The sequence below is a fragment of the Grus americana genome, chromosome 32 (assembly GCF_028858705.1).
Source record: "Grus americana isolate bGruAme1 chromosome 32, bGruAme1.mat, whole genome shotgun sequence".
NCBI classification, from domain to species: domain Eukaryota; kingdom Metazoa; phylum Chordata; class Aves; order Gruiformes; family Gruidae; genus Grus; species Grus americana.
Window position 1 is genome coordinate 1,177,549 of NC_072883.1, and position 24,114 is coordinate 1,201,662.

Genomic DNA, 24,114 nt, shown 5'->3' on the forward strand with positions numbered 1-24,114 from the left:
CAGGGACGGGCTGCTCCTTGCTGGAGGCTGCTGCCTGTGGCGGAAGCCCCTTCCCTTCCCTTTTCCCTTCCCCATTCCCTTCCCTTCTCCCTTCCCTTCCCTTCCCTTCCCTCCTAGGCCAGCTGGCAAGGGCAGGCAAGGGCAGGCAGCCCCCTCCCCAGCTAGAGCCCTTGGCCCAGCAGGGCCAGCCCCAGCCTCAGGGGCTGCACAAAGAGCTGCCCTGGCCCTTGCCCACCTCCAGCCTTTGGAAAACCTGGGCTGCCCAGCCCCAGCCTCATGGCACCCACCTGGGCTGCCCAGCCCCAGCACACAGCTGGGAAGCTTTGTTCCTTCAGGCACATCACAAAGTCGAGCAGGGACTTGGCTACAACACTCAGTGCCCAAAGTTTCCACCATGAAACCTCCCTCAGCAGCACTTTCACAGCCCCACTGACACAGGGGCTGCAGACTCACCCAGCCGCCTAAACAGTCCTAACAACACCTTACATCTGTCTGGCTGTCTACCAGAGTCCAGCTTCAAAAGAGGGCAGGGGGAGCAGAAGGATGGCCCAGAAACCCCCCAGGTCAGTGCAGTGGGGAGATCTCATCCTCAGCCCCAGCCATCCTCCGCCTGTTACCTACAGGGATGTGGCATCACTGGGATCAGGTCCAAGCATAGGTAGCTACTCCAAGCACCCAGGTTGCCTGGGCTCTGCTTTGTTCTTGGTTCCCACAGCCCCAGCCCCTTCTTGTGCATCCCCCACCCCTTCCCATGCCCTGCTGGGGTTGGCTACCCCCAGCCCCTCTTCCCAGCACCCTCCCATCACATCCCATCCCACCACATTATCCCCGGTTCCACTGCCACACCAAACCTCAGAGGAGCAGGACCAGGTCACAGCAATCAATATTGCTAAATAACATTTTAAAAGAGCCCCAGGTTGGGAAATTCTTTCTCCACTCAGAAGGTTCCTCTGCTGCTGCTTTTAAAGCTGCTCAGTTACCAAGATGCTTTCACACACTCAGCCCCATCCCCAAAAGAAGCAACGAGCCACAGCAACCTGTCCGAGTGCCCAGCGAGGAAGGGGATTAGGGAAAGACAAATCACTCTTGCTCCCAACAGGATTGTGTGGTGTAGAAGGATGCTGAGAGAGCAGGGGCATCCTGGGGACAGGGGGTGCTGGCAAAGTTTGGGGGTGCCCAGAAGGAAGAGAAGGGGGTGCCTGAGTTGTGAGTGCCCCCCGCCTCCGCCCCCCACTCCCCGTGCTCATCCTGCAGGGAGCTGCCCCCAGGCTCCTGCTCCAACCACTGCTCCAACTGCACTGGCTGCAAATGCCCTTCGCAGGCAGGCAGGAATCAGGACAAAAAGCCCCCAGGAACCAGCATGGCCACACTCCATGGTCACCCACAAAGCTTTCTTGAAGGCCATGGTGCTGTGCCTGGGCAGGGTGGGCTTGGGCAGGGCAGAGAGGGACATGTGCTGCTGCGGGATGGAGGAGAGGAGAGCGGGCAGTGTCTGCAGCAGGGCAGGGGCTGTCCGGGGCTGTGGTGGGGATGGAAGGGGGGCAGAGGGTGCAGGAGGTGCTGTCCCTCAGGCACAGTTCGGTTTCTTCAGTCTCCACCCAAAACATGGGTCGGATGATCTCTCCATTGAACAGGGCTGGTGGGAAAGTGAAGATCTTGACCCCGCTGTCGGCATCGATGAAAGTCACCAGCCCCTGTGTGCAGTCCAGACAGACCCAGAATCTCCTGGGGACCCGGCCCAGGGACAGGGGAGGAGAGCTGAGAGACACAAAGTGCCCTTCCCAGTGCTGCACCCCCCAGATCCCTCCTGCAGGGCTCAGGTCCGCATCCCCCTTCCTGTCCACAGAATCCCTGGCCACCCCCACAGCCCACCAGGAATCACCTCCCACCTCCCCCTTCACCTCCACCCCCCAGCAGTGCCTCCCCTCCCTGAACCCCTCCTGGCCCAGCACACAGCACTGAGTGTCCAATCTCTCAGGGGTGTCGGGCAGGTCCTGCCGTGCTCTTCCCCTTCTCACACTTCTCCCATCCGCTGACAGGACAAGTTCAGGAAGAGCCGAGTTTGGATCGAGGGTCACCACGTCTGCAGGGGACAGGAGGAGCCAGAGCATCAGGGGCAGAGCTGCGTCGTGGGCAGGGTTTGAGCACCCTGGGGCCAGGCTCTGCCCTGCGGGGCAGCAGACGGGACATCTCCTTCCTCCTAGAGATGCCCATGACGGGGCCGGCCCCAGCACGGCCACGGCCCAGCTGGGTCCCCTGGGAACAGGCAACGGTGGGGCTGCAGCCCCAGCAGGGAGGAGCAGCATGGGGAGGCAGTGGCTGGGTCTGGGCAGTGCATGGGCTCTCAGGGGGGTGGCAGAGGGCTCCTCTTGGCCCCAGGGATGCCACTCACAATGCCTTGGAAAGGCAAGAAAAGGGGCTGGAGAACAGGCTAGTGCCCTGCTCGGGGGTGTCTGAGTCACCAAACACACCCAGGCACGGCCAGTCCTGGGCACTGCCCAGCCCAGATGCCCCTTGCACACAAGCACAGGGAGGAGAACCACCCAGAATGGCACTAAAATACGGGATTACCTGGATGATGGGGAAGCAGAAACTTTCTCCAGGCTAGAAGGAGAGACAAGAGCTGGTCACATCCCCCAGCCTGTCCCCAGCATCTCTGGGCAGGCGCGAGGGTCCAGGCGTGGGCTGGTGTCCCCGAGCTGCCCACCCTGCCAGGCACATTGCCTTGGGCTTTCCCAGAGCCAGGGGCTGCAGGGATGGAGAGGACGGGCAAGGAGGGAAAGGGCCGAGCACAGAGTGCCTGGGACAGCACCCAAACCATGACAGAGCTCACAGAGACTCACCATTCAGTCCTGCAACTGTTTTCTCTGGAAAGCAAAACCAAAAGCAATAAGTGATCAGAGGGGACAGGTTGTCATGCCATGGCTCCTCCCACAGGAGCAGAAAGTGCTCAGGGAGACCCCCAACTCTTTCCCTGGGGAATTGGAAAAGACCACCTTGCTCCTGGGAAGGGCTTCCTGTCCTCCTATCCCCCCGTCAGCCCACCCAGGCACTCTGGACTTAAGCCTGACTCAAAGATTCAAGGCTCAGCCTGCTTGAAGCTAACTGAATACCGGGAAAACATCCGGAAATTGCTGCTCCAGACGAAGGATCAGCAAGGCATAGCTTCGAGCAAGGTTTTCACGACTGGGTAGAATAAGGAGACTGTTTGACCGTGCCACCAAAGAGCCAAGGGACATGAAGGGCGAAGAGTGGAGGACATCCCTTTCCATAAGTACCAGCGTGGGAGAGGGGAGACCTGCAGCTGGGTCTCTAGTCCCCACATTGATCTTCATTACTTTCCATGGGGCAGGACATGTCCCATGCCCAGTGCAGCCCCCAAACCCAGAGCTCTCCTTCTCCATTTTGGGCTCTGTCAACCCAGATGAATGGCCAGAGAATGGTGAAGAGCCATCCAAACCCAAGTCCCTCCCAGGGGGGCTCCTTTGCCAGGAGGTTTTGCTGGGGGAAGGGGCCAGAAGGACTCACCCAGCTCTCTGGACTGCAGCCCTGAAAAGCAAAGGCAGAGGAAGAGGGGGTCAGGACAGCAGCTGGCTTCATCCCTGGGAACATCTCAAGAGGGTCTCTTGCACCTTCCCATCAGCCAGAGATGGTCTGGCCCTGCTCCCTGTCCTGCCTCCCACACCCCACCGTGTCCTTGTGTCCTTCCTTTTTTTGCCCAAAGAGCTTTTTGGTGAAGGCAAAATATTCTTCTGACACCACTTACATTTCCTTCTCCACAGATAAGCACCGAGGCCAAGGAACACAACTGAAAGCACGAGGAGCACACCAAGGAGCACAGCCACACCAACCATCCAGGGACGGGCATTGTGGAAAAAGGGAGCTGAGGATGAAAAACATCAGCAGGAAAAGGGATCATTTTACAGTCCCGTGTTTGAGCAGAAGAAGAACAAAAAGACAAACGCCCCAAAGCTCTGGCTCACAAGCCCCTTGTCCTGGGAGCCCTGGCCTCAAGGGGACATAGTCCTCTCTGTCCCCTTCAAATACCAATGCTCACCTGAATCGCACGAGGCTCTGGTTCTCTCGTGCACGAGAACCGCTGTGAAGGTGCACACCCCTCCCGTGCCCCCACACCCCACACCTTGCACCAGGAACCCCAGATCAAAGCAGCTCAAATCTATGCAGCAAACCCCAGCCCTGCTGCCGGCGCCTCAGGGTCTGGCTGCCATCATTGCACCTGAGATGTGCAGGGACGTCTCCTGCTCCTGGTTGAGGCGGCTGTTCCTGACCACGCAGGACCATTTCCCACGTCTGTTCCCAGTCACAATGATGATGCCTTCAATGTCAAACAGGTCCCTCTCATCCGAGGAATGTCTCTGGGAGACCGAGGGGAGACGCTGCCCATTGGGATCTTTCCACAGCACCTCCGGTTGTGGGTACCAGCCGGCCGATCGACACACCACCTGGATGCCTCCGTCCTCGTAAGCCTCCAGGGAGAGCTGAGGGACAGAGCCTGTGGCTGGGGAAGAGCCCGTGGTTGGGGTCAGTGTGGGATGGACTCAACTCAAAGGTGATGACCGAATCCGATAGCAGACACATCACAGGTCCCACCAGGGCTGGGGGACTGTGCACAAAAACCACCCCAACCTGTGCAGGAACCGCAGAGCATTGATGCCAAACAACCCCAGATCTCCCACAAAACAGCCCAGCAGAGCAAGACCCAGCTGACGAGCTTCAGCGCCTCAAGGCAGCATCAGCACCGACCCGTCTTTGTTCAAGAAGCCCCAACACTTCCAGACAACGGGCCAGGTCTCCTACGGCACAAAGGGCAAAGCCAAAGCAAAGATCCAGCTGCTCAGAGCCACAAAGACATCTCTTCCCAACTCCACACCTAACAGCATCAGGTCCCAGCCTTGGCTTGGCTGGCAGCCCCAGCTCTCAGCCCAAGGAGCTGCTCAGCACCTTGTCCCCAGGGCCTTCACAACATCACCAGGACACCCTTCGCAGGCACCGCACACACCCAGCAAAGCCACCACATCCATGTGGCTCTGCCCCAAAACCACCTCCAGCACCACCTGCGTGCTCCCTCCTGGGCGGGCACTGCAAGCAACAGCCCCCTCGCACCCCACCTCTTTCAATGGCTCCTCTCCTTCGGCACCTCATCCACACACCTGAGGATGGGACAGAGCTCTGGGAGGGACACACAAACCCAGGGACACACAAACCCAGGGACACCCGCACCAGCCCCTGCAAACACCGCACCCACCACAAACCTGCCAGCTCCAGATTCACTGTAGCTTCTCCATAAGAGGCACCATCTGTCACAGTGCAGACGTACTGACCATCGTCAGAGGGTCTCAACTCAGAGATTCGCAAGTCCAGGTGTCCGCGGGAGAGACCATCCCTGACCAACTCTGTCCTCCCATCATATTCCTCCATCTGATCCCTGAACAGGTCCTCTCCGTTTTGGTAGTGGTGCACCGTTTCAGAGACCTGGTGCCGGATCCACCTGATATCCAAGCTCCGAGCATCCATGCTGGGGGACAAGTGACATGGCAGCACGACATACCGCCCCACGGCAACACGGAGAGGGCGGTCTGGTCCCACCACACTGAAGTTAGCTTGGTGACGGAGAAGGACACAGAGACACGGAGATTGCGCCTACGTTAATTTAAGGTCATTGCATGGCAAGGGGCGAGCTTGGCGTGACCTTGGTGCACGCTCCATCCCACGGGCGTTGCTTTGCCTTCCCCGTGGTCCAAAGACCCTGGAGAAAGTGGAGAGGGAGTGGGAGGACTGGAAGGAGAAGGAGGTTTCCTGGGAGTGGGAACCTGCTCCAGAAAACAACCTCCACCCCAGCCAGCCCTGCTGCAAGCCAGAAACGTTTGAGGGGAGCGGTGCAGGACGGGACCGAAGGTGCCCCCAGGGCAAGGGACGTATTGCAGAAAGAGCCCAAGGGAAAGCCAAACCCATGCGGGGCCCAGCTCTGGGCTCAACTCCCCCCCGCCCCATGGCAGCTCCCCTGCCCCACAGCTGCCACCCAGAGTGGGCAAAACCCCCCGTCAGCCCTGCAGGATCCCTACCTGATCCCAGCCGCAGGACGTGGAGAGTCACCAAATAACTCAGGAGGCCCCCGGGGCTCACGGGGATCCACATCTGCATGCGGAGCTGGAGAAGAGGGAGGGGAAGGGAGGCAGAGGGAGGGCGATGGGGGGTTACAGCTGCTGGAGAGGGGATGGGGAAGAAGGGCTGCACCTGCCCCCAAACAGGCTCTAGAAATCCCACCAAACCACCTGCACCAGCACCCTGATGGCAGAACAAACCGTTGCTCCGGGGCAGGATGGGACCAGACACGGCTCCCCCGGTGCAGGCCCCTGCTCTGCCCCACTCTCCCTCACCATCATTTATTCCAAATCCATTGCGAGACTCTAAAGGAAAGGAAATATTCTATATTTCCTCTGGAAAGAACAGTTACTCACCAGATGGGCACCGGAGGCATCAGGCGGCTCGGTTTCCATTTCAGAATTACGGCTTGTGGTGTGACTTCAGAGCCCATCCCACGCAAAATGAGCTGAGGTTCTGTGTCTATCATCAAGTCATGAATCAAAATATAAACCTGCAAGCAGGAACCAAGCAGAAAACAGCAAAGGGAAACCTGAGCCTCCCCATTTCGGGGAACACCTCCTACCTGTGTCATAGCCCCGGGGCAGGCGGGTGATAAAGGTGTGGGCACCCACACGGGTGGCTGCCACTGTCACCTGCACCTTGCTCCAGCTCTCCGGCCCGTAGGCGATGTTGCCCTGGAGTGAGCAGGAGAAGAGCGCCAGCTCCTGGGGGACGGCGGCCACCTGCGGCACAGGGGACGGTTGGGGACATGGTGGGGATGTGGCGGGGACATGGTGTGGCAGTGGGGGTAGATGGTGGGGACGTGGCTGGGGACACTGCAGGGACCTGGTGGGGATGGCTGGGGACATAGAACCATTGCATCACAGACTGGTTTGGGTTGGAAGGGACCTCAAAGCCCATCCAGTCCCACCCCCTGCCACAGGCAGGGACACCCTCCACTAGCCCAGCTTGCCCAAAGCCCCCTCCAACCTGGCCTTGAGCACTTCCAGGGAGCCAGGGGCAGCCACAGCTTCTCTGGGCAACCTGTGCCAGGGCCTCACCACCCTCACAGGGAAGAATTTCTTCCTAATCTCATCTCCATCTCCCCTCCTGCAGCTTAAGGCCATCACCTCTCAAGCCTGTCAGGGTCCCTCTGGACGGCATCCCTTCCCTTCAGCGTGTTGACCGCACCACACAGCTTGGTGTTGTTGGTAAACTTGCTGAGGGTGCACTCAATCCCACTGTCCATGTCACCAACAAAGATGTTAAACAGTGCCGGTCCCAATACCGACCCCTGAGGAATGCCACTTGTCACTGGTTTCCACTTGGACATTGAGCCATTGACCACAACTCTGAGCGCGACCATCCGGCCAATTCCTTATCCACCGAGTGGTCCATCCGTCAAATCCATGTCTCTCCAATTTAGAGACAAGGATTGTCATGTGGGACAGTGCCAAATGCTTTGCACAAGTCCAGCTAGATGACATCAGCCACTCTCCCTTCTCCACCAACACTGTAACCCCATCAGAGAAGGCCACCAAATGTGTCAGGCACGATTTGCCCTTAGTGAAGCCACGTTGGCTGTCACCAGTCACCTCCTTGTTTTCCATGTGCCTGAGCATAGTTTCCGGGAGGATCTGCTCCATGATCTTGCCAGGCAAGGAGGTGAGACTGACCGGTCTATAGTTCCCCAGGTCTTCCTTTTCTCCCTTCTGAAAAATGGGGGTTCTGTTTCCCCTTTTCCACTCAGTGGGAACGTCACTGGACTGCCAGGACTTCTCAAATATGATGGAGAGTGGCTTGGCCACTTCATCCACCAGTTCCCTCAGGGGAATGCATCTCATCAGGTCCCATGGACTTGTGCACCTTCAGGTTCCTTAGATATTCTCGAACCTGACCTTCTCCTACAGTGGGCGGTTCTTCATTCTCCCAGTCCCTGCCTTTGCCTTCTGTGACCTGGGCAGCGTGGCTCGAGCCCTTGCCGGTGAAGACTGAGGCAAAAAAGTCATTGAGAGCCTCAGCCTTCTTCATATCCCAGGTAACCAGGTCTCCTGTTTCATTCCAGAGAGGGCCCACATTTTCCCTCATCTTCCTTTTATCACTGATATACCTATAGAAAGTTTTCTTGTTCTCCTTAACATCCCTGGCCAGACTAATTTCTACCAGGACTTTGGCTTTCCTAAACTGATCCCTGGCTGCTCGGGGAGTTTCTCGGTATTCCTGCCAGCCCACCTGCCCTTGCTTCCACCCTCTGGAGGCTTCCTTTTTGTGTTTGAGTTTGCCCAGGAGCTCCTTGTTCATCCATGGGGGGCCTCCGGGCATTATTGCCTGACCTGCTCTTTGATGGGATGCATCACTCCTGAGCTTGGAGGAGGTGACCCTTGAATAGCAACCAGCTTTCTTGGGCCCCTCTTCCCCCCGGGGCTTTGTCCCATGGTATTCTACCAAGCAGGTCCCTGAAGAGGCCAATACCCACTCTCCTGAAGTCCAGGGTAGTGAGTTTGCTGTGTGCCCTCCTCGCTGCCCCGAGGCTCTTGAACTCCACCATTTTGTGGTCACTGCAGCCAAGGCTGCCCTTGAGCTTCATGTCCCCTACCAGGCCCTCCTTGTTGGTGAGAACAAGGTCCAGCATGGCACCTCTCCTCGTTGGCTCCTCTGTCACTTGGAGGAGGAAGTTATCACCAACGGCTTCCAGGAACTTCCTGGATTGCTTGTGGCCTGCTGTGTTTCCCCTCCAACAGATTTTGGGGTGGTTGAAGTCCTCCCTAAGGACCAGGGCTTGTGGACATCAGACTGCTTCTATCTGTGTATGGAGGGCCTCATCCACTGGGTCTCCCTGCTCAGGTGGCCTGTAGCAGACCCTCCCCTATGAAGAAGGTCTCCTGCTCTAGGCCATGTGGATGGTCACATCTCTCCTATCATCTTCGTAAGCAAGCTTAGGAAGTGTGGGTTGGATGAGTGGACAGTGAGGTGGGGCGAGAACTGGCTCAATGGCAGAGGCCAGGGGGTTGTGGTAAGCAGCACAGAGTCTAGTTGGAAGGCTGTAGGTAGTGGTGTGCCCCAAGGGTCAGTGCTTGGTCTGCTCTTATTCAACATATTCATCAAGGGCCTGGATGAGGGGACAGAGTGGACCCTCAGCAACTTTGCTGATGATACACAACTGGGAGGAGTGGCCGACACAGCAGAAGGCTGCACTGCCATTCAGTGAGGTCTGGACGGGCTGGAGAGTTGGGCAGAGAGGACCCAAACGAAATTCTGCAAGGACAAGTGTAGGGGAGGAATAACCCCAGGCACCAGTAGAGGTGAGGGGTTGACCTGCTGGGACGCAGCGCTGCAGAGAAGGACCTGGGAGTCCTGGTGGACAACAAGCTCTCCATGAGCCAGCAGTGTACCCTCGTGGCCAAGAAGGCCAATGATATCCTGGGTAGTGGCTTCTCTGCTGTCTGCTACTGGGGTTCCGCAGGATTGCAGGAGAGCCATACCCAAGAGGCGTGCCTCAGTTTCCCTACTGGGAAGGGCCATGTGGGATTCCCGTGGTGCCAAGCCCAGTCCTGGGGCACAGTCCCCTCGGGGAGAAACCCTGCGCTGCCCATCGCCAGTGATGTGGGTTGCTGGGGCCAAATCCCTGGGACAAGCCCTGAGGAGCAGGAGGAGGAGGGGGAGGGGGAGGAGGAGGGAGCGGGCCGGTGGCGGGAATGAAGGTCGGGCACTGCAGAGAGAGGTCAGAGCTCGCCCGCCGTGCCGGATGCACCGGCACCCACTGCCGCCCATGTGGGTGCTGGGGGTGCTGGGGCTGGTGCTGAGCTGCTAGGGGGCAGGTAGGATGTGGGGGGACACGGGTGTGCAGCGGGTTTGGGGGGGGGTCCAAGCCCTGGGGACCCTGCCCACCCGTGCGTCCCCCTCATAGGCGCCTTCCTGGTGCACGTGGCCAGCTCCTGCCCGCTGGCAGCCAATGGCTCCACGCTGGATTTCAACTTGGCCCTCGTCTTCAACAAGAACCCGCTGGTCTGCTACGACCCCGATGCCCGGCACTTCGTCCCCTGCGACTGGATGCTGCTCCACCCCGTCACCACCCAACTCGCTGCCATCCTCAACAACGGCACCGCCTGGGTGCAGCGCGCCGAAGCCCGGCGTCGGGCTTGTGATGACCTGACCCCCCCCCAATTCTGGACCCAGACAGTGATGTGGAGGAGTGAGCACGGGGGCTTTGCACAGGGTCATCGTGCACAGGGGCTTTGCACGGGGACGTGGCGTACGGTGTGGGGTGGGGTGTTGCACGGGGATGTTGCATGGGGGTTGCATGCGGGTATTGCACGGAGCATTGCATGGGGATGGTGCATTGCACGTTGCACAAGGACCGTGCACGGAGCATTGCAGAGGGATGTTGCACGGGGACATCGCATGGGGACATCGCATGGGTGGGGAGGGGGCTCACTGACCGTCCCCCCTCCCCGTTCCAGCACTACCCCAAGCCCGCATCATCCCCTCCAAGATGGGCAATGCCCGGGCGCCCGTCCTCCTCACCTGCCACGTCTGGGGCTTCTACCCCCCCCCGAGGTGACCGTCATCTGGCTGCACAACGGGGACATCGTGGGCCCCGGTGAGCACCCCCCATCTCCGCCATCCCCAACAGTGACTGGACCTACCAGGCGCAGGTCACCTTGATGGTGGCCCCGGTGGCCGGAGACACCTTCACGTGCTCAGTGCAACACGCCAGCCTGGACTGGCCCCTCCTGGAGGATTGGGGTGAGTCGGGGGGGGGGACGGGACACCCACCCAGACCCCTGGGTCCTCACCACGTCGTTGCTCACCCCCACCATGTCCCCACAGGTGCCAGCTTGTCCCCAGGGCTGATGGTGAAGGTGGCTGCGGCCACCGTGCTGATGGTGTTGGGGCTCAGCACCTTCACCGCCGGCCTCTACCAGTACCGGGCCAGGCCACTGGCACCGGGTGAGTGGTCAGGGGGGACAGGGATGGGGACAGTGGCCGGGGGGGGACAGGGACAGTGGCCTGGGGTGACACAGAGCCTCCTCACTCCCTCTACTCCCTCTTGCAGGTTACACTCCCCTCCCCAGAGACAACTCCCCTGCAGGTAACGGCACATCCAGCCCGTCCCTGTCCCCTGTCCCCAAGGGGCATGTCACCCCTTCTGCCACCCCGTGTCCCCCCCAGGCAGCATCTGAGGACCCCCAGGACCGTGACCTCCTGGCCCCAATGACCCCCCGGTGTCACCATCACACCGGGGGTGACACTGCAGTGCCAACAATAAAGATGCTGCGTGGGAACGGGGTGGTTTTGTACAGGGGAACCCATGGTGTCCCACTCAGGGGACACACACCCACACCGTGGCACGAGTGGGGCTGGGTATGAGTGGTGGCACGTGTGTCGGGCACAAGCGATGCCGGGCACGAGGGACACCAGGCACAAGCGATGCCAGGCACAAGCAATATCAGGTGTGAGGGACACCAGGCGCAGGCAGGGCCAGGCACAAGCAATGCCCGGTGACAGAGATGTCGCCACAAGGGACGCTGGGCACAAGCGGTGTCGGGCTGTGGTGGGTTGACCCTGGCTGGAGGCCAGGAGCCCCCCAGAGCTGCTCCATCACTCCCCCTCCTGTACTAGACAGGGCAGAAAAATGTAACGAAAGGCTGGTGGGTCGAGAGAAGGACAGGGAGAGATCGCTCACCAATTACCATCATGGGCAAAACAGACTCAACTTAGAGGAAAAAATTCATCTAATTTATTACCAAGCAAAAGAGAGTAGAGCAATGAGGAATAAACCCAAATCTTAAAACACCTCCCCCCACCCCTCCCTTCTTCCCGGGCTCAACTTCACTCCCCAATTCTACCTACTGCCCCCCAGCACCACAGGGGGATGGGGAATGGGGGCTGTGGTCACTTCATCACCCCTTGTCTCTGCTGCTCCTTCCTCCTCAGGGCAGGACTCCTCACACTCTGCCCCTGTCACCAAATATGGGATAATAAACTCTCCAATACTCTGGTTTAGTATTAGAAAGCAGGCATTGCTTTATTACGACGCCGGATGCACGGGGGATAGCTCCACCTATCGTGCATACACTAAAATAAAAGTTCATCCTTTATATACCTTAAGACAGGAGTAGTCATACATTTTCCGAGAAATCTCCACCTCTCCGCCTATCTACTACATTTACATAACGCTGGCGTTGCAAAACTACACTACGCATGCGCAGGGGTCTCGGGTGGTCGTTTGGGGAGTTAGCCCCCCACTCCTTTTTCCCTTTTATGGTCACAAGTCTTTGAGGAGAGTTTCTTCTCCTTGGATGTTTCCCAACTCTGTTGTCCGGCCAAGCTGTTCTTCCTGATCAACCCTGTCTGGGCAATCCTGCCAGGAGGTTTCTGTTCTCAAGGTTAGGATATATGAGTATTAATTACTCATACGCCTTCTTAAATTCAAAACTAATCATTGTTTGGCAAAAGAATTTCTCAACATTTCCCCCCGTTTGAGACTTCCAAAGTAAGAACTCTTTGGGAGTCTCCCCTAGATTGCATAATTTTGATAATATCATTTTTGATTCTCAGGTATACACAATTGGGTACAACAGGATGTGATTAAGGGTAAATATTGAATTGTGATACAACGTAACATACATATAACAACTATAGCTGTGATTACTACAAACAATTCCTTCAGCCAGGTTAGGTTTGGTAGCCATGAGGTTAACCAATTCCACTACGATTCTGAAAACAATTTTTTTTTTTCTTCTTTCTCCCACTCTTCCACTGCCCTCTCAATCAAATTGATTCCTTTCTGTTGGGTCTTCAATCCATCATCTATGTATGTACAACATTCTTGTCCCATAAGAGCACAAATTCCTCCTTGACTAGCTAACAGATAATCTAGGGCCATATGATTTTGTAGACTCACCATTCTATTTTAGGCCATTTCATAAGACGTACTGTTCAATACCTTAACGGTTTCGTTAGCTACTTCCTTCAACAAATTGCTAAGTTGATTTCTCTTAGTTCCATAGGTCGCGGCTGCACACATGGGGCATAGCATATAGAAAAATTTTTCCCCTTCTGTTACAACAAGTCTATTTTCCACTTTTCTCTCTCTTTTCCAACATGGTCACCCTGATGGAAGTTGTTGTAGTACTTGAAATGGGGGCATTAACAAACCTAAATAACAGGATACGTACCATCCCCCAGGTATCCATCGCTACGCCTTTTTCCACAAATCCAATATGTACCATTAAATCCTCCTACTCAAGTTTTAGTTCCATTTTTCCACATTTCACAAGTAATAGGAGAGTGTCAAAAAGAAAGATTTCCTCCTGTTGTACTGTTTCAAATGCTAAGTGGCACAGTAACAGCTTGAGTGTCTGTAAGATAAAATTTACATTTACTGTTACCTGCATTAAAGCCACCAGAGTAACCACCACCAATTGCATCAACTTTGGCTGCTTTGTAACAAAGGAATCCATCTCTTGTACGCCCTAATTTGATGGCATGAGGTCTGTCTGTCTGTCTAATTCACCTTAGGCTCAAAGGTTTGCTTAGGTAACCCAGACAGGATGGCACTATGGTTTTTCTCTATTGTACAATTGATTGCTAACTCTGCTGCTAAAATAACAGTCTCTTGTTCTAGCTTTGTTTGGTTAGACCAATTTAGCAAAATACAATATTCTGGCCATTGTAAAGGGATCGGGCTAAAAGGGATCGCTGTTCCTCCCAACATTGTCTGCGAGCATATCCAACAATTTGTCACGTTAAGCTCTTTAGTCAATCGGATTTTCGTCTCCTCATAAAGATTGTCGTGATTTGTGCCCTGGTTAGTTCAACAGTTAGTTAACATCACGGCTATTCCAACCAAAACACTTACAGCTTACTGGCTAATTTTCAGGTTGATTTTTGAATTTTTTATTCAGAGAGGATCTTTATCTGATGAGGTGACCTTCTACTGAGGTTCTTTTGGCTCTGATGCTGGTTTTACTCAAGTATAATGGATCCAGGACTCCTTCCCTGCAACCTTACCAGCAGTAAAAGTAGTTCATATCACTTGATAAGGTCCTTTCCATCTTTGCTGAAAGGGGTTCCTCCTTCCAGACCTTGATATAGACCCAGTCTCCAGGCTGCTAAGGATGAACGTGTGTATCCAAAGCCAGAGGTCAAGTAAGAACCATGGATCTATGTAACGAGGAAGGAATCTTTCCCATTCTCATCACACAGTCTTTTAAATCCTGATTTCCTTTGACCTGCCAATCTCCAGGATAGTTTATCACTTGATAAGGTTTTCCGTACAGTATCTCGTATGGACTAAGTTGCTCTTTGGAAGAGGGTCTAATTCTGATTCTCAGCAAAGCTAGTGGAAGGGCCTGGGGCCATTGGAGTTGAGTTTCTTGACAGATCCTGCTTATCTCTCTCTTCAAACTCTGATTCATTCTTTCTACCTTTCCACTAGATTGTGGCCTCCATGGAGTGTGCAGGTCCCACTGTATCCCTAATACACGAGCCAAATTTTGAAGGATTTCGGCCACAAAGCGGGGACCCCTATCAGAGGACATTCCTATTGGTACTCCAAATCTGGGAATTATTTCTTTCATTAATACCTTTACGACTTCTCTAGCCTTGTTGGTGCAACAGGGAAAAGCCTCCGGCCATCCAGAAAAGGTGTCCACTAGCACTAATAAATATCGGTAACCATTGTGACGGGGCAGTCACGCTCTATTTCCCCACTATCTTCCAAAAAGGTGGATAGAAATAATGCAAGATTAAGCATAGATGTTACCTTTAGGTTCACATCATCCATCTCCAGTAAGATGGCTTGATATTTCATCGTTCTGCTCGGTGATAACCAGTGATTTCCTTTTGCTCCAGTACTGCTGCAGCATACGGGGCACGTACACGGTCATCCGTTACCCCATAGCGAACCTCCGGGCCACTTGAAGCCGCAATACCGTCGCCGCTACAGCCCGGAGGCAGGACGGCCAGCCTTTACTCACGTCATCCAGCTGTTTGGAAAAGTATCCCACCAGTCTCTTCCAGGGTCCCAAACGCTGGGCGAGGACTCCCAGAGTCAGGTGAAACCTTTCGTGAACGAACAATTCAAAAGGTTTAGTTAGATTTGGTAATCCTAGAGCTGGGGCCATCATTAAGGTTCTTTTAAGTGACTCAAAGGCTCGACAACACTGCGGGGTCCAGACCAAGATGTCTCCTGATCTTTCAATGCCTTGTAAAGCGGTTGTACTATTAATCCATAGTCCATTATCCATAACCTGCACCACCCCACCATTCCCAGAAAAGCCTGCAGCTCCCTTTTCAAAGTCGGTTCCGGTGTTTGACATATAGCTTCTTTCCTCTCTGTCCCCAGGCTCCGCAATCCTTGGGAAATAGTGAACCCTAAATATACTACTTGTTGTTTTAGTAGTCCAGCCTTTTTTTTAGACACTCAATGTCCTGCTTGTTCCAAGAAACTTAAAAGGCTTATAGTGATTTCTGTACACTTATCAGGTGACACATCATCCACATATTGCAGTAGAGTCTTCATGATGTTGCTTCCATTTGTCTAACTCTTTGGCTAATTGATTCCCAACAGAGTGGGGCTATTTTTAAACCCCTGGGGAAGAATTGTCCAGGCCAATTGAATTTTTCGCCCTGTCGTGGGCCTTTCCCAGTCAAAGGCAAACAGTTCCTGGCTCCCTTTGTCCAAGGACATTCAAAGAAAGCATCCTTTAAATTCAGAACTGTAAACCATGTGTCTGTTTCTTTAATTGCTGTAAGTAGTGTATATGGGTTAGCCACCACTGGGTGGATATTTTTTACAGCTCTCAGGTCTTGTACCAAACTGTACTCATTTGAATGAGGTTTCTTTACCGGCAGGATCGGAGTGTTAAACACTGACTGGCATTCAACCAATAGCCCAAATGATTTAAAATTATTTATCAACATCTCTAATCCTACTCTAGCCTCTAACCACAAAGGGTATTGTTTCTGCCTTACCGGTTTAGCTCCCGGCTTTAACCAAATCTTTACTGGTTCCACGGCTCACGACCTTCCCGGAGTTCCACTGGCCCATACCAATGGGATTACTGCGTCCTTTATTTCCTGCAGAATTTCCGGTTCCGTTTGCACTGGGTCCTGTAACACATAAACTTGAGCATCTAAAGATTTAGATTCAGGTATTTTACACAGATCCTTCCTCTTTCCAAAGTTATTTGTACTTCGACTTTGGTGAGGAGGTCTCTTCCCAGCAAGGGAACGGGGCACTCTGGCAGATATAAAAACTGATGGGTTACTCGCTGTTTCCCAATATTAAAATCTAGCGGTTGAAAGAATGATCTCCTTTCCTTTTTCCCTGTAGCACCACCACCAACCACCACATTCTCTTGATTTAGTTTCCCTTTACAAGTATTAATTACTGAGTAAGCCGCTCCAGTATCTACCAGAAAATCTATTTCCTCATTCCCCAACATTATTGTGACCAGGGGTTCTGTTGGGGCTTCTTTTGAGACTTCCCCCGGTCCCCATCATTGATCAGTATCTCCGTCCAGGGTAGGGCAAATTGCTCACTAATTTGGACCCAAGCGAGCAGATACTCCTCTTCCTCTTCCCCTTTCTCCTCTTCCTCTGGGAGCTCCTCTCCCAGGATTCGTCAATGCAACAACTTTTTTCCTTTCCCAATTCTCTTTAACCACTTCTCGGTTATCATACACTTTCCCGGCCCTTTCTAACAACTTGCTCAAATTCCTCGAATCCTCTCCCTCTGGCTTTTGTAACTTTCTTCGAATATCCGGAGATGCCTGTTCCACAAAAGAGAAATGCTGACTGCAAGGCATCTCCCTCCTTTTCAGGATCTTCCCTATAAGTACCCGCCAGCTTTTTCCAGGAGCATAAATCAGTCACTGAGAAAGGTACTTTAACGGTCACTGGTCCCTCTGCCCCTACTGCCTGTCGCAGCAGAGCTTGCACAACTCGACCTCCCAATCCTCCCCTTGACCTCCCAATCCTCCCCTCGTTCTCCCTGCAATAGCACTGAATTCCTCACTTCCAGCCAAAGATTCCCCTTCATCAGAAACATTTGGAAACATCCTCCTCCCCGCCTTTGATTCCTTCTATCCTTTCCCTGGGGCACAACCAACATTTCCACCTCCTTGTCTGGTCCTCCCTATTTGACACACCATTTACTGATACTACACACTGAACAACAACGCTTAGACAGTTTCTGATTATTTTTTTTTCCCCCCAAGACCACAACCAAAGGATCTCTCGGTATTCATTTACATTCCCTGCTCCATTCCAGATGATCTCGTAAAGCAAAGAATAAATCAACATAGGGAACTTCTTCCCATTTCCCCTCCCTTCTGCAAAATAACATTAATTGAAGCATAGCATTATATGTTAGACTGTCATCTCTAGGCCATTTTTCTCCACTTTCTAATTTATACATTGGCCACCAGTGTTGACAATATTCGACAAGCTGTCTCTGAGTGAGAGGATCTCCCCCCACCTTTCTCCAATGTTTCAATATACATCCTAGAGCAGATTTTTCAGAATCCCCCCTTCCACAGAGGGTTCATTACCCTTATAAAAGAGTACGAAAAGCAACACAAAAACACAAAAGCAACGACTTAACACAAAGTAACAAGACGAACACAAAATAACAAGATGAAAACACCAAAGCAACGACTTAACACAAAATAACAAGACCTTGGGGACTCTAACCCACCTCTTCCAAACCCGGGTGTCCTACAGACTTTCATCCTTTAGGATCGAATCCTTCCTTTATAGCCCAACTCTGTGAGGCTTTCGCTGCGCCTTATGGGCACGGAACCTTTAATGTCCCTTAGAGAAAAGAGTGCCTTTACCTTCCCGGGGGTCTTGCTCAGAGCTTTTCGGTCTGGGGATCAGAAAAGTATGTAAGGATCAAAAGGATCGAAAGTAATGTAAACATATGTTTACGAGTAACTTGTTTTAACATGCTCTAGTCATATCTGTTCTTATCTCAAACATTTGAGCCCCATGTTGGCCACCAAAAAGGCTTGTGGAAAAAATTTGTGGGTTGAGATAAAGAGAATTTTATAGGAGAACACAAACAACAACAACAACCACCAAGTTATGCACAGCATCACCACCCAAAGTCAATGCTCTGCAAGACCCCGAGCTGCCCCCGCTCCTGGGCCACCCACCAGTTATATATGGAACATGACATCATATGGGATGGAATACCCCTTTAGTCAGTTGGGGTCAGCTGTCCTGGCTGCGTCCCCTCCCAGCTCCTTGTGAACATTAACTCTACACCCCTGCTGAAACCAGGACACCCCAGAGAAAGAGACCGCTCTCTCAGTGCCCCTTCGCATGGTCTCAGAGCAGGAGACACGGCTGGAGCGCTGGGATGGAGGGCCACCAGCTCCTCAGGAGTGATAGGCAGAGCAGGCGAGGTGGAGGAGTTGCACTGTAAGGAAGGGAGAGGTTTTGCCACACAGCCTCAGCAGTTCGGGATGACGTGGTCGAGAGCCTCTGGGTGAGGAACAGAAGATGGAAAACAAAGCAGATGGCACAGTGGGTGTCCACCACCCATAGCCCAGCCAGGATGACACTGCCAATGAGTTATTCCATAGGAGAATTCTCTGGATCGGTCACCCTTGTCCTCATGGGAGACTTCAACAACCCAGATAATAGCCAGGAATGCCACGCTGCTGTGACAAGCAGGTCTAGGAGATTCCTGAATTTTTGGAAGATGCCTTCTTTTCACCAGTACTCAGTGACTCAAGTGGAAGAGATGCTCTCCTAGACTTGTTCTTTGTTTCTCACAAATCCTTCTCCATTAACAGGATGGCTGGTGGCTGCCTTGGCCACAGCATTCATGGAGTGGTTGAGTTTACAGGGTGCTGGTCGGCAGCAGGCTCAACGGGAGTCAGCAGCATGGGCAGAGCTGGGCCCCACCATTTGAGAAGGATGTGAAGGTCCTTGAACATGTCCAGAGGAGGGCAAGCCAGCTGGTGAAGGGCTGGAAGGAATGTGCTCTGAGGAGCAGGGCTTTTCCCCTTCTTAAATATCTTGTCCCAGAGGCACTGCCATCGTCAATGATGGGCTCAGCCTTGGCCAGCAGTGAGTGCGTCCTGGAGCCAGCTGGAAGTGACTCCATCCAACACGGGGGCAGCTCCTGGCATCTCCTCAGAGAAGCCCCCCACTACCAAACCCTTGCCACGTAAACCCAACAGTCCCCAGCACCGGGAAGGACCTTTCTCCACCAGCTCCCTCACGTGGTTCCCATCAGAACTGAGGCCTTGCTGCACACATAAGGCCGTTGCTTTGAGCAGCTTGAACTCCAGAGATCATGGTCCTTCAGGAACAAACACGGTTCTTGGCCCTGCACCGGGATCCTGCAACAGGAAGCAAATACACTGCTGGTACCATCGGGTTAGCGGGTGTCCCCTCAGGCACCGGGAGGGGACAAGGGCTGCCTGCAAGGGACAGTCCCAGCAGACACGTCCCACCAGGCCTCTGCCCATCCCACCGCAGGACGGTTTCCGCATGGGACTCACCTCTGGTTGAAGCTGCTGCCATCCACCCACTCCAGGCGCTCGCCTTGTCTCCGCAGCCCAAGCCAGACATCAGTGTTGCCCTTGAGGCGCAAGAGAAACTCCTGGGTAGGAAAGACAAGCCAACAGTCAGGAGCTGCTGCCGGCCCCACGCTGGTCCCTGCTGGCCTCGCAGGCAGCCCCAGCCCTGCACCACCACCACTGGCCCTGGGATGGCAGCAGCTCCCTCCCAACGGCTGCTCCAACAGGCTCCAGCGCTTCTGAACGAGCTCACCAGCCCCAGGCTCCACACCCAGGGTCTGCACCCAACCCAGGAACCCCCCTTCCTTCACCCCCCCGCAGCCACAACAGCCCCTCACTCACCATTTCCCACTCCCTCTGGAGCACAGCCAGCGAGGCCCCGTGTGAGGAGCACCGCTCCTGGCTCCACTCCCAGCTCCCCTCCTCATTCGAGAGGTAGTAGCAGACTTTGCGATACCCAACCCAGTCGTCAGGACAGGCCAGCACCAGAGTTGGACAGCCTTCATGTCTCCCTGCTGGAGAGGGAAAAGGAGAAGGGAAGAAGGTCAGAGGATTCTCCTCCGCAGGGAGCAGGGGACACAGCTCTGCAGGGCAGGGAAGGAGGTAACCACAGGTTCCCCCCACAGGGATCCCCAATTTGCTGCCAGGGACCGAGAAGGAGCAGACACCCCAGGGGTTAACAGCCTGTCCCCACCCACAGATGGGGGGGTCCCTGCTCCCTGCCCCACCCCCACCTGAGCAGAGGATACCGAGGGTGGGTCTCAGCCCTGTTTTACAAACAGATGAGCACACAGGATTAAAGGGGGACAGGAGGACAGGGCTGCTCCCCTGCACCGCCCAGAGGCAGCTCAGCCGGAAAAGCTCCAAGTGATGCCATGTGGCAACAGGACGAGGGGGAATGGTCTTAACCAGAGGGTTTTACCCCAGAGGGCAGATGCAGCCCAGATCTAAGGGGGACACAGGCACATCCCAGCGCCTGGCTACTCCCCGCTGCTGGCACAGGACGGGGACAGCGCAGGCCGAGCCCGCCCAAGACCATCACACTGTTCACCCCAGGGGTGCTGGCGGCGGCTGGGCCAAGCAGCTCCCGCCGTGCCGGTGCCCTGAAGGGTTCCCAAGCCCCACAGACTCAGCACGGCTCCCCGCCCGGCACGGCTCAGGGCACAGCGCCAAGGGGGGGCCCCACAAGCGGCCGCTCCCTCAGCGGCCCCAGGAGGGAGGCGGGAAAGCCGGGGGGGAACACGGCGAGCAACACGGGGACGGGGAGCCCTCCCCGCACCCCACAACCGCCGGGCCCGAGCACCACCGCCCGCCTGGCCCCTACCTCCGCCGCTGCCGCTGCCCAGGAGCGCCCGCACCGCTCTGAGGAGACAAGGGGGAGCGGGGGGACGGGGCTCCCCTCTTCAGAGAGCTCGCGCGGACGCCCACCGCTCCCACCAATCAGCGCGCAAAAGGTGAGGAGTGGCGGGAGTAGCCGCCATTGTGGCCTGTCACCAGAGGAGGAGGTGACAGACGCTGAAGAGGCCCCGCTCTATAATAAACTTGTAATAAACTGTATAATAACCTGCCAGAAAATGAGAAGCCCTACGCCCTGTTCACTGACGGGTCCTGTCGCATCGTGGGAAAGCACCGGAGGAGGAAGGCTGCTGTATGGACTCTTACACGGCGAGTCACAGAAGCTGCAGAAGGAGAAGGTGAATTGAGTCAGTTTGTGGAAGTGAAATCCATCCAGCTGGCTTTAGACATTGCTGAGTGAGACAAGTGGCTGGTGTTCTATCTACTGACTCGTGGATGGTGGCCAATGCCCTGTGGGGGTGGTTACAGCAATGGAAGCAGAGCAACTGGCAGCGCAGAGGCAAACCCATCTGGGCTGCCGAATTATGGCAAGATATTGCTGCCCGGCTGTAGAAGCTGGCTGTGAAAGTCTGTCAGGTAGATGCCCACATACCCAAGAGTGGGGCCACTGAGGAACATCAGAACAACCAGCACTGGGTCAGGCTGCTGAGGTTGCTGTGGCTCCGGTGGCTGTGGACTGGCAATGTAAGGGTGAAACGACCCAGTGGCGCGGTTGGGGCGGGCCGGTGCCCCGATTGGCTGCTTCCCCCGCCACTCCTCACCTTTTGCGCGCTGATTGGTGGGAGCGGTGGGCGTCCGCTCGAGCTCTCTGAAGAGGGGAGCCCCGTTCCCCCGCTCCCCCTTGTCTCCTCAGAGCGGTGCGGGCGCTCCTGGGCAGCGGCAGCGGCGGAGGTAGGGGCCGGGCGGGCGGTGGTGCTCGGGCCCGGCCGCTCGTTGGGCGGTTGTGGGGTGCGGGGAGGGCTCCCCGTCCCCGTGTTGCTCGCCGTGTTCCCCCCCGGCTTTCCCGCCTCCCTCCTGGGGCCGCTGAGGGAGCGGCCGCTTGTGGGCCCCCCCTTGGCGCTGTGCCCTGAGCCGTGCCGGGCGGGGAGCCGTGCTGAGTCTGTGGGGCTTGGGAACCCTTCAGGGCACCGGCACGGCGGGAGCTGCTTGGCCCAGCCGCCGCCAGCACCCCTGGGGTGAACAGTGTGATGGTCTTGGGCGGGCTCGGCCTGCGCTGTCCCCGTCCTGTGCCAGCAGCGGGGAGTAGCCAGGCGCTGGGATGTGCCTGTGTCCCCCTTAGATCTGGGCTGCATCTGCCCTCTGGGGTAAAACCCTCTGGTTAAGACCATTCCCCCTCGTCCTGTCGCCGCACGGCCCTCTGAAGTGATGCTGGAGCTTTTCCGGCTGAGCTGCCTCTGGGCGGTGCAGGGGAGCAGCCCTGTCCTCCTGTCCCCCTTTAATCCTGTGTGCTCATCTGTTTGTAAAACAGGGCTGAGACCCACCCTCGGTATCCTCTGCTCAGGTGGGGGTGGGGCAGGGAGCAGGGACCCCCCCATCTGTGGGTGGGGACAGGCTGTTAACCCCTGGGGTGTCTGCTCCTTCTCAGTCCCTGGCAGCAAATTGGGGATCCCTGCCTCCTTCCCTGCCTCCTTCCCTGCCCTGCAGAGCTGTGTCCCCTGCTCCCTGCGGAGGAGAATCCTCTGACCTTCTTCCCTTCTCCTTTTCCCTCTCCAGCAGGGAGACATGAAGGCTGTCCAACTCTGGTGCTGGCCTGTCCTGACGACTGGGTTGGGTATCGCAAAGTCTGCTACTACCTCTCGAATGAGGAGGGGAGCTGGGAGTGGAGCCAGGAGTGGTGCTCCTCACACGGGGCCTCGCTGGCTGTGCTCCAGAGGGAGTGGGAAATGGTGAGTGAGGGGCTGTTGTGGCTGCGGGGGGGTGAAGGAAGGGGGGTTCCTGGGTTGGGTGCAGACCCTGGGTGTGGAGCCTGGGGCTGGTGAGCTCGTTCAGAAGCGCTGGAGCCTGTTGGAGCAGCCGTTGGGAGGGAGCTGCTGCCATCCCAGGGCCAGTGGTGGTGGTGCAGGGCTGGGGCTGCCTGCGAGGCCGGCAGGGACCAGCGTGGGGCCGGCAGCAGCTCCTGACTGTTGGCTTGTCTTTCCTACCCAGGAGTTTCTCTTGCGCCTCAAGGGCAACACTGATGTCTGGCTTGGGCTGCGGAGACAAGGCGAGCGCCTGGAGTGGGTGGATGGCAGCAGCTTCAACCAGAGGTGAGTCCCATGCGGAAACCGTCCTGCGGTGGGATGGGCAGAGGCCTGGTGGGACGTGTCTGCTGGGACTGTCCCTTGCAGGCAGCCCTTGTCCCCTCCCGGTGCCTGAGGGGACACCCGCTAACCCGATGGTACCAGCAGTGTATTTGCTTCCTGTTGCAGGATCCCGGTGCAGGGCCAAGAACCGTGTTTGTTCCTGAAGGACCATGATCTCTGGAGTTCAAGCTGCTCAAAGCAACGGCCTTATGTGTGCAGCAAGGCCTCAGTTCTGATGGGAACCACGTGAGGGAGCTGGTGGAGAAAGGTCCTTCCCGGTGCTGGGGACTGTTGGGTTTACGTGGCAAGGGTTTGGTAGTGGGGGGCTTCTCTGAGGAGATGCCAGGAGCTGCCCCCGTGTTGGATGGAGTCACTTCCAGCTGGCTCCAGGACGCACTCACTGCTGGCCAAGGCTGAGCCCATCATTGACGATGGCAGTGCCTCTGGGACAAGATATTTAAGAAGGGGAAAAGCCCTGCTCCTCAGAGCACATTCCTTCCAGCCCTTCACCAGCTGGCTTGCCCTCCTCTGGACATGTTCAAGGACCTTCACATCCTTCTCAAATGGTGGGGCCCAGCTCTGCCCATGCTGCTGACTCCCGTTGAGCCTGCTGCCGACCAGCACCCTGTAAACTCAACCACTCCATGAATGCTGTGGCCAAGGCAGCCACCAGCCATCCTGTGAATGGAGAAGGACTCGTGGGAGATCATTACCTGGCTGCTCTGATGCTGGGATAACGGGGCCAGTAGCCTGGCATTGGAAGGTAGGGAGGCCAAGCAGCTGGGATCCTTGTCTAGGGAGGGGGGCATCAACAAGGCGATTGGGAA

The 24,114-nt window shown here is 55.7% G+C and overlaps 1 protein-coding gene, 1 long non-coding RNA gene and 1 pseudogene across 7 annotated transcripts; 2 read left to right on the plus strand and 1 right to left on the minus strand.

Moving 5' to 3' along the window:
- Positions 1 to 9,874: 9,874 nt before the first annotated feature.
- On the plus strand, positions 9,875 to 11,288 carry LOC129198249 (HLA class II histocompatibility antigen, DM beta chain-like; annotated as a pseudogene).
- A 653-nt stretch (positions 11,289 to 11,941) lies between these two features.
- LOC129198384 (uncharacterized) lies at positions 11,942 to 21,785 on the minus strand. Of its 6 annotated transcripts, none has more exons than XR_008574463.1 (7): positions 20,974 to 21,145; positions 19,992 to 20,164; positions 19,632 to 19,732; positions 17,813 to 19,469; positions 16,087 to 16,224; positions 14,876 to 15,174; positions 11,942 to 13,469 (listed from the first exon to the last, which is right to left on the minus strand). It is a non-coding gene; the product is annotated as an uncharacterized LOC129198384 (long non-coding RNA). The 6 variants fall into 6 exon arrangements; XR_008574460.1 differs by having other exon boundaries at positions 11,942 to 15,174; positions 17,813 to 17,983; positions 18,273 to 19,469; positions 20,974 to 21,141; XR_008574462.1 differs by having other exon boundaries at positions 11,942 to 15,174; positions 17,813 to 17,983; positions 18,313 to 19,469; positions 20,974 to 21,140.
- Positions 21,786 to 22,786: 1,001 nt separating this feature from the next.
- Positions 22,787 to 24,049, plus strand: LOC129198381 (C-type lectin domain family 2 member D-like). Its single transcript, XM_054807654.1, has 3 exons — positions 22,787 to 22,891; positions 23,151 to 23,251; positions 23,414 to 24,049. Exons 1-3 carry the CDS (start codon positions 22,889 to 22,891, stop codon positions 23,535 to 23,537), a joined length of 228 nt encoding a protein of 75 aa, XP_054663629.1. The 5' UTR covers positions 22,787 to 22,888; the 3' UTR covers positions 23,538 to 24,049.
- Positions 24,050 to 24,114: the final 65 nt, after the last annotated feature.

What these genes read in the sequence shown, in the direction of transcription:
- LOC129198381 (XM_054807654.1), top strand. An exon ending in GGCAGCAGCTTCAACCAGAG is followed by an intron (nt 23,252 to 23,413) that starts GTGAGTCCCATG and finishes TTCCTGTTGCAG; the next exon opens with GATCCCGGTGCAGGGCCAAG.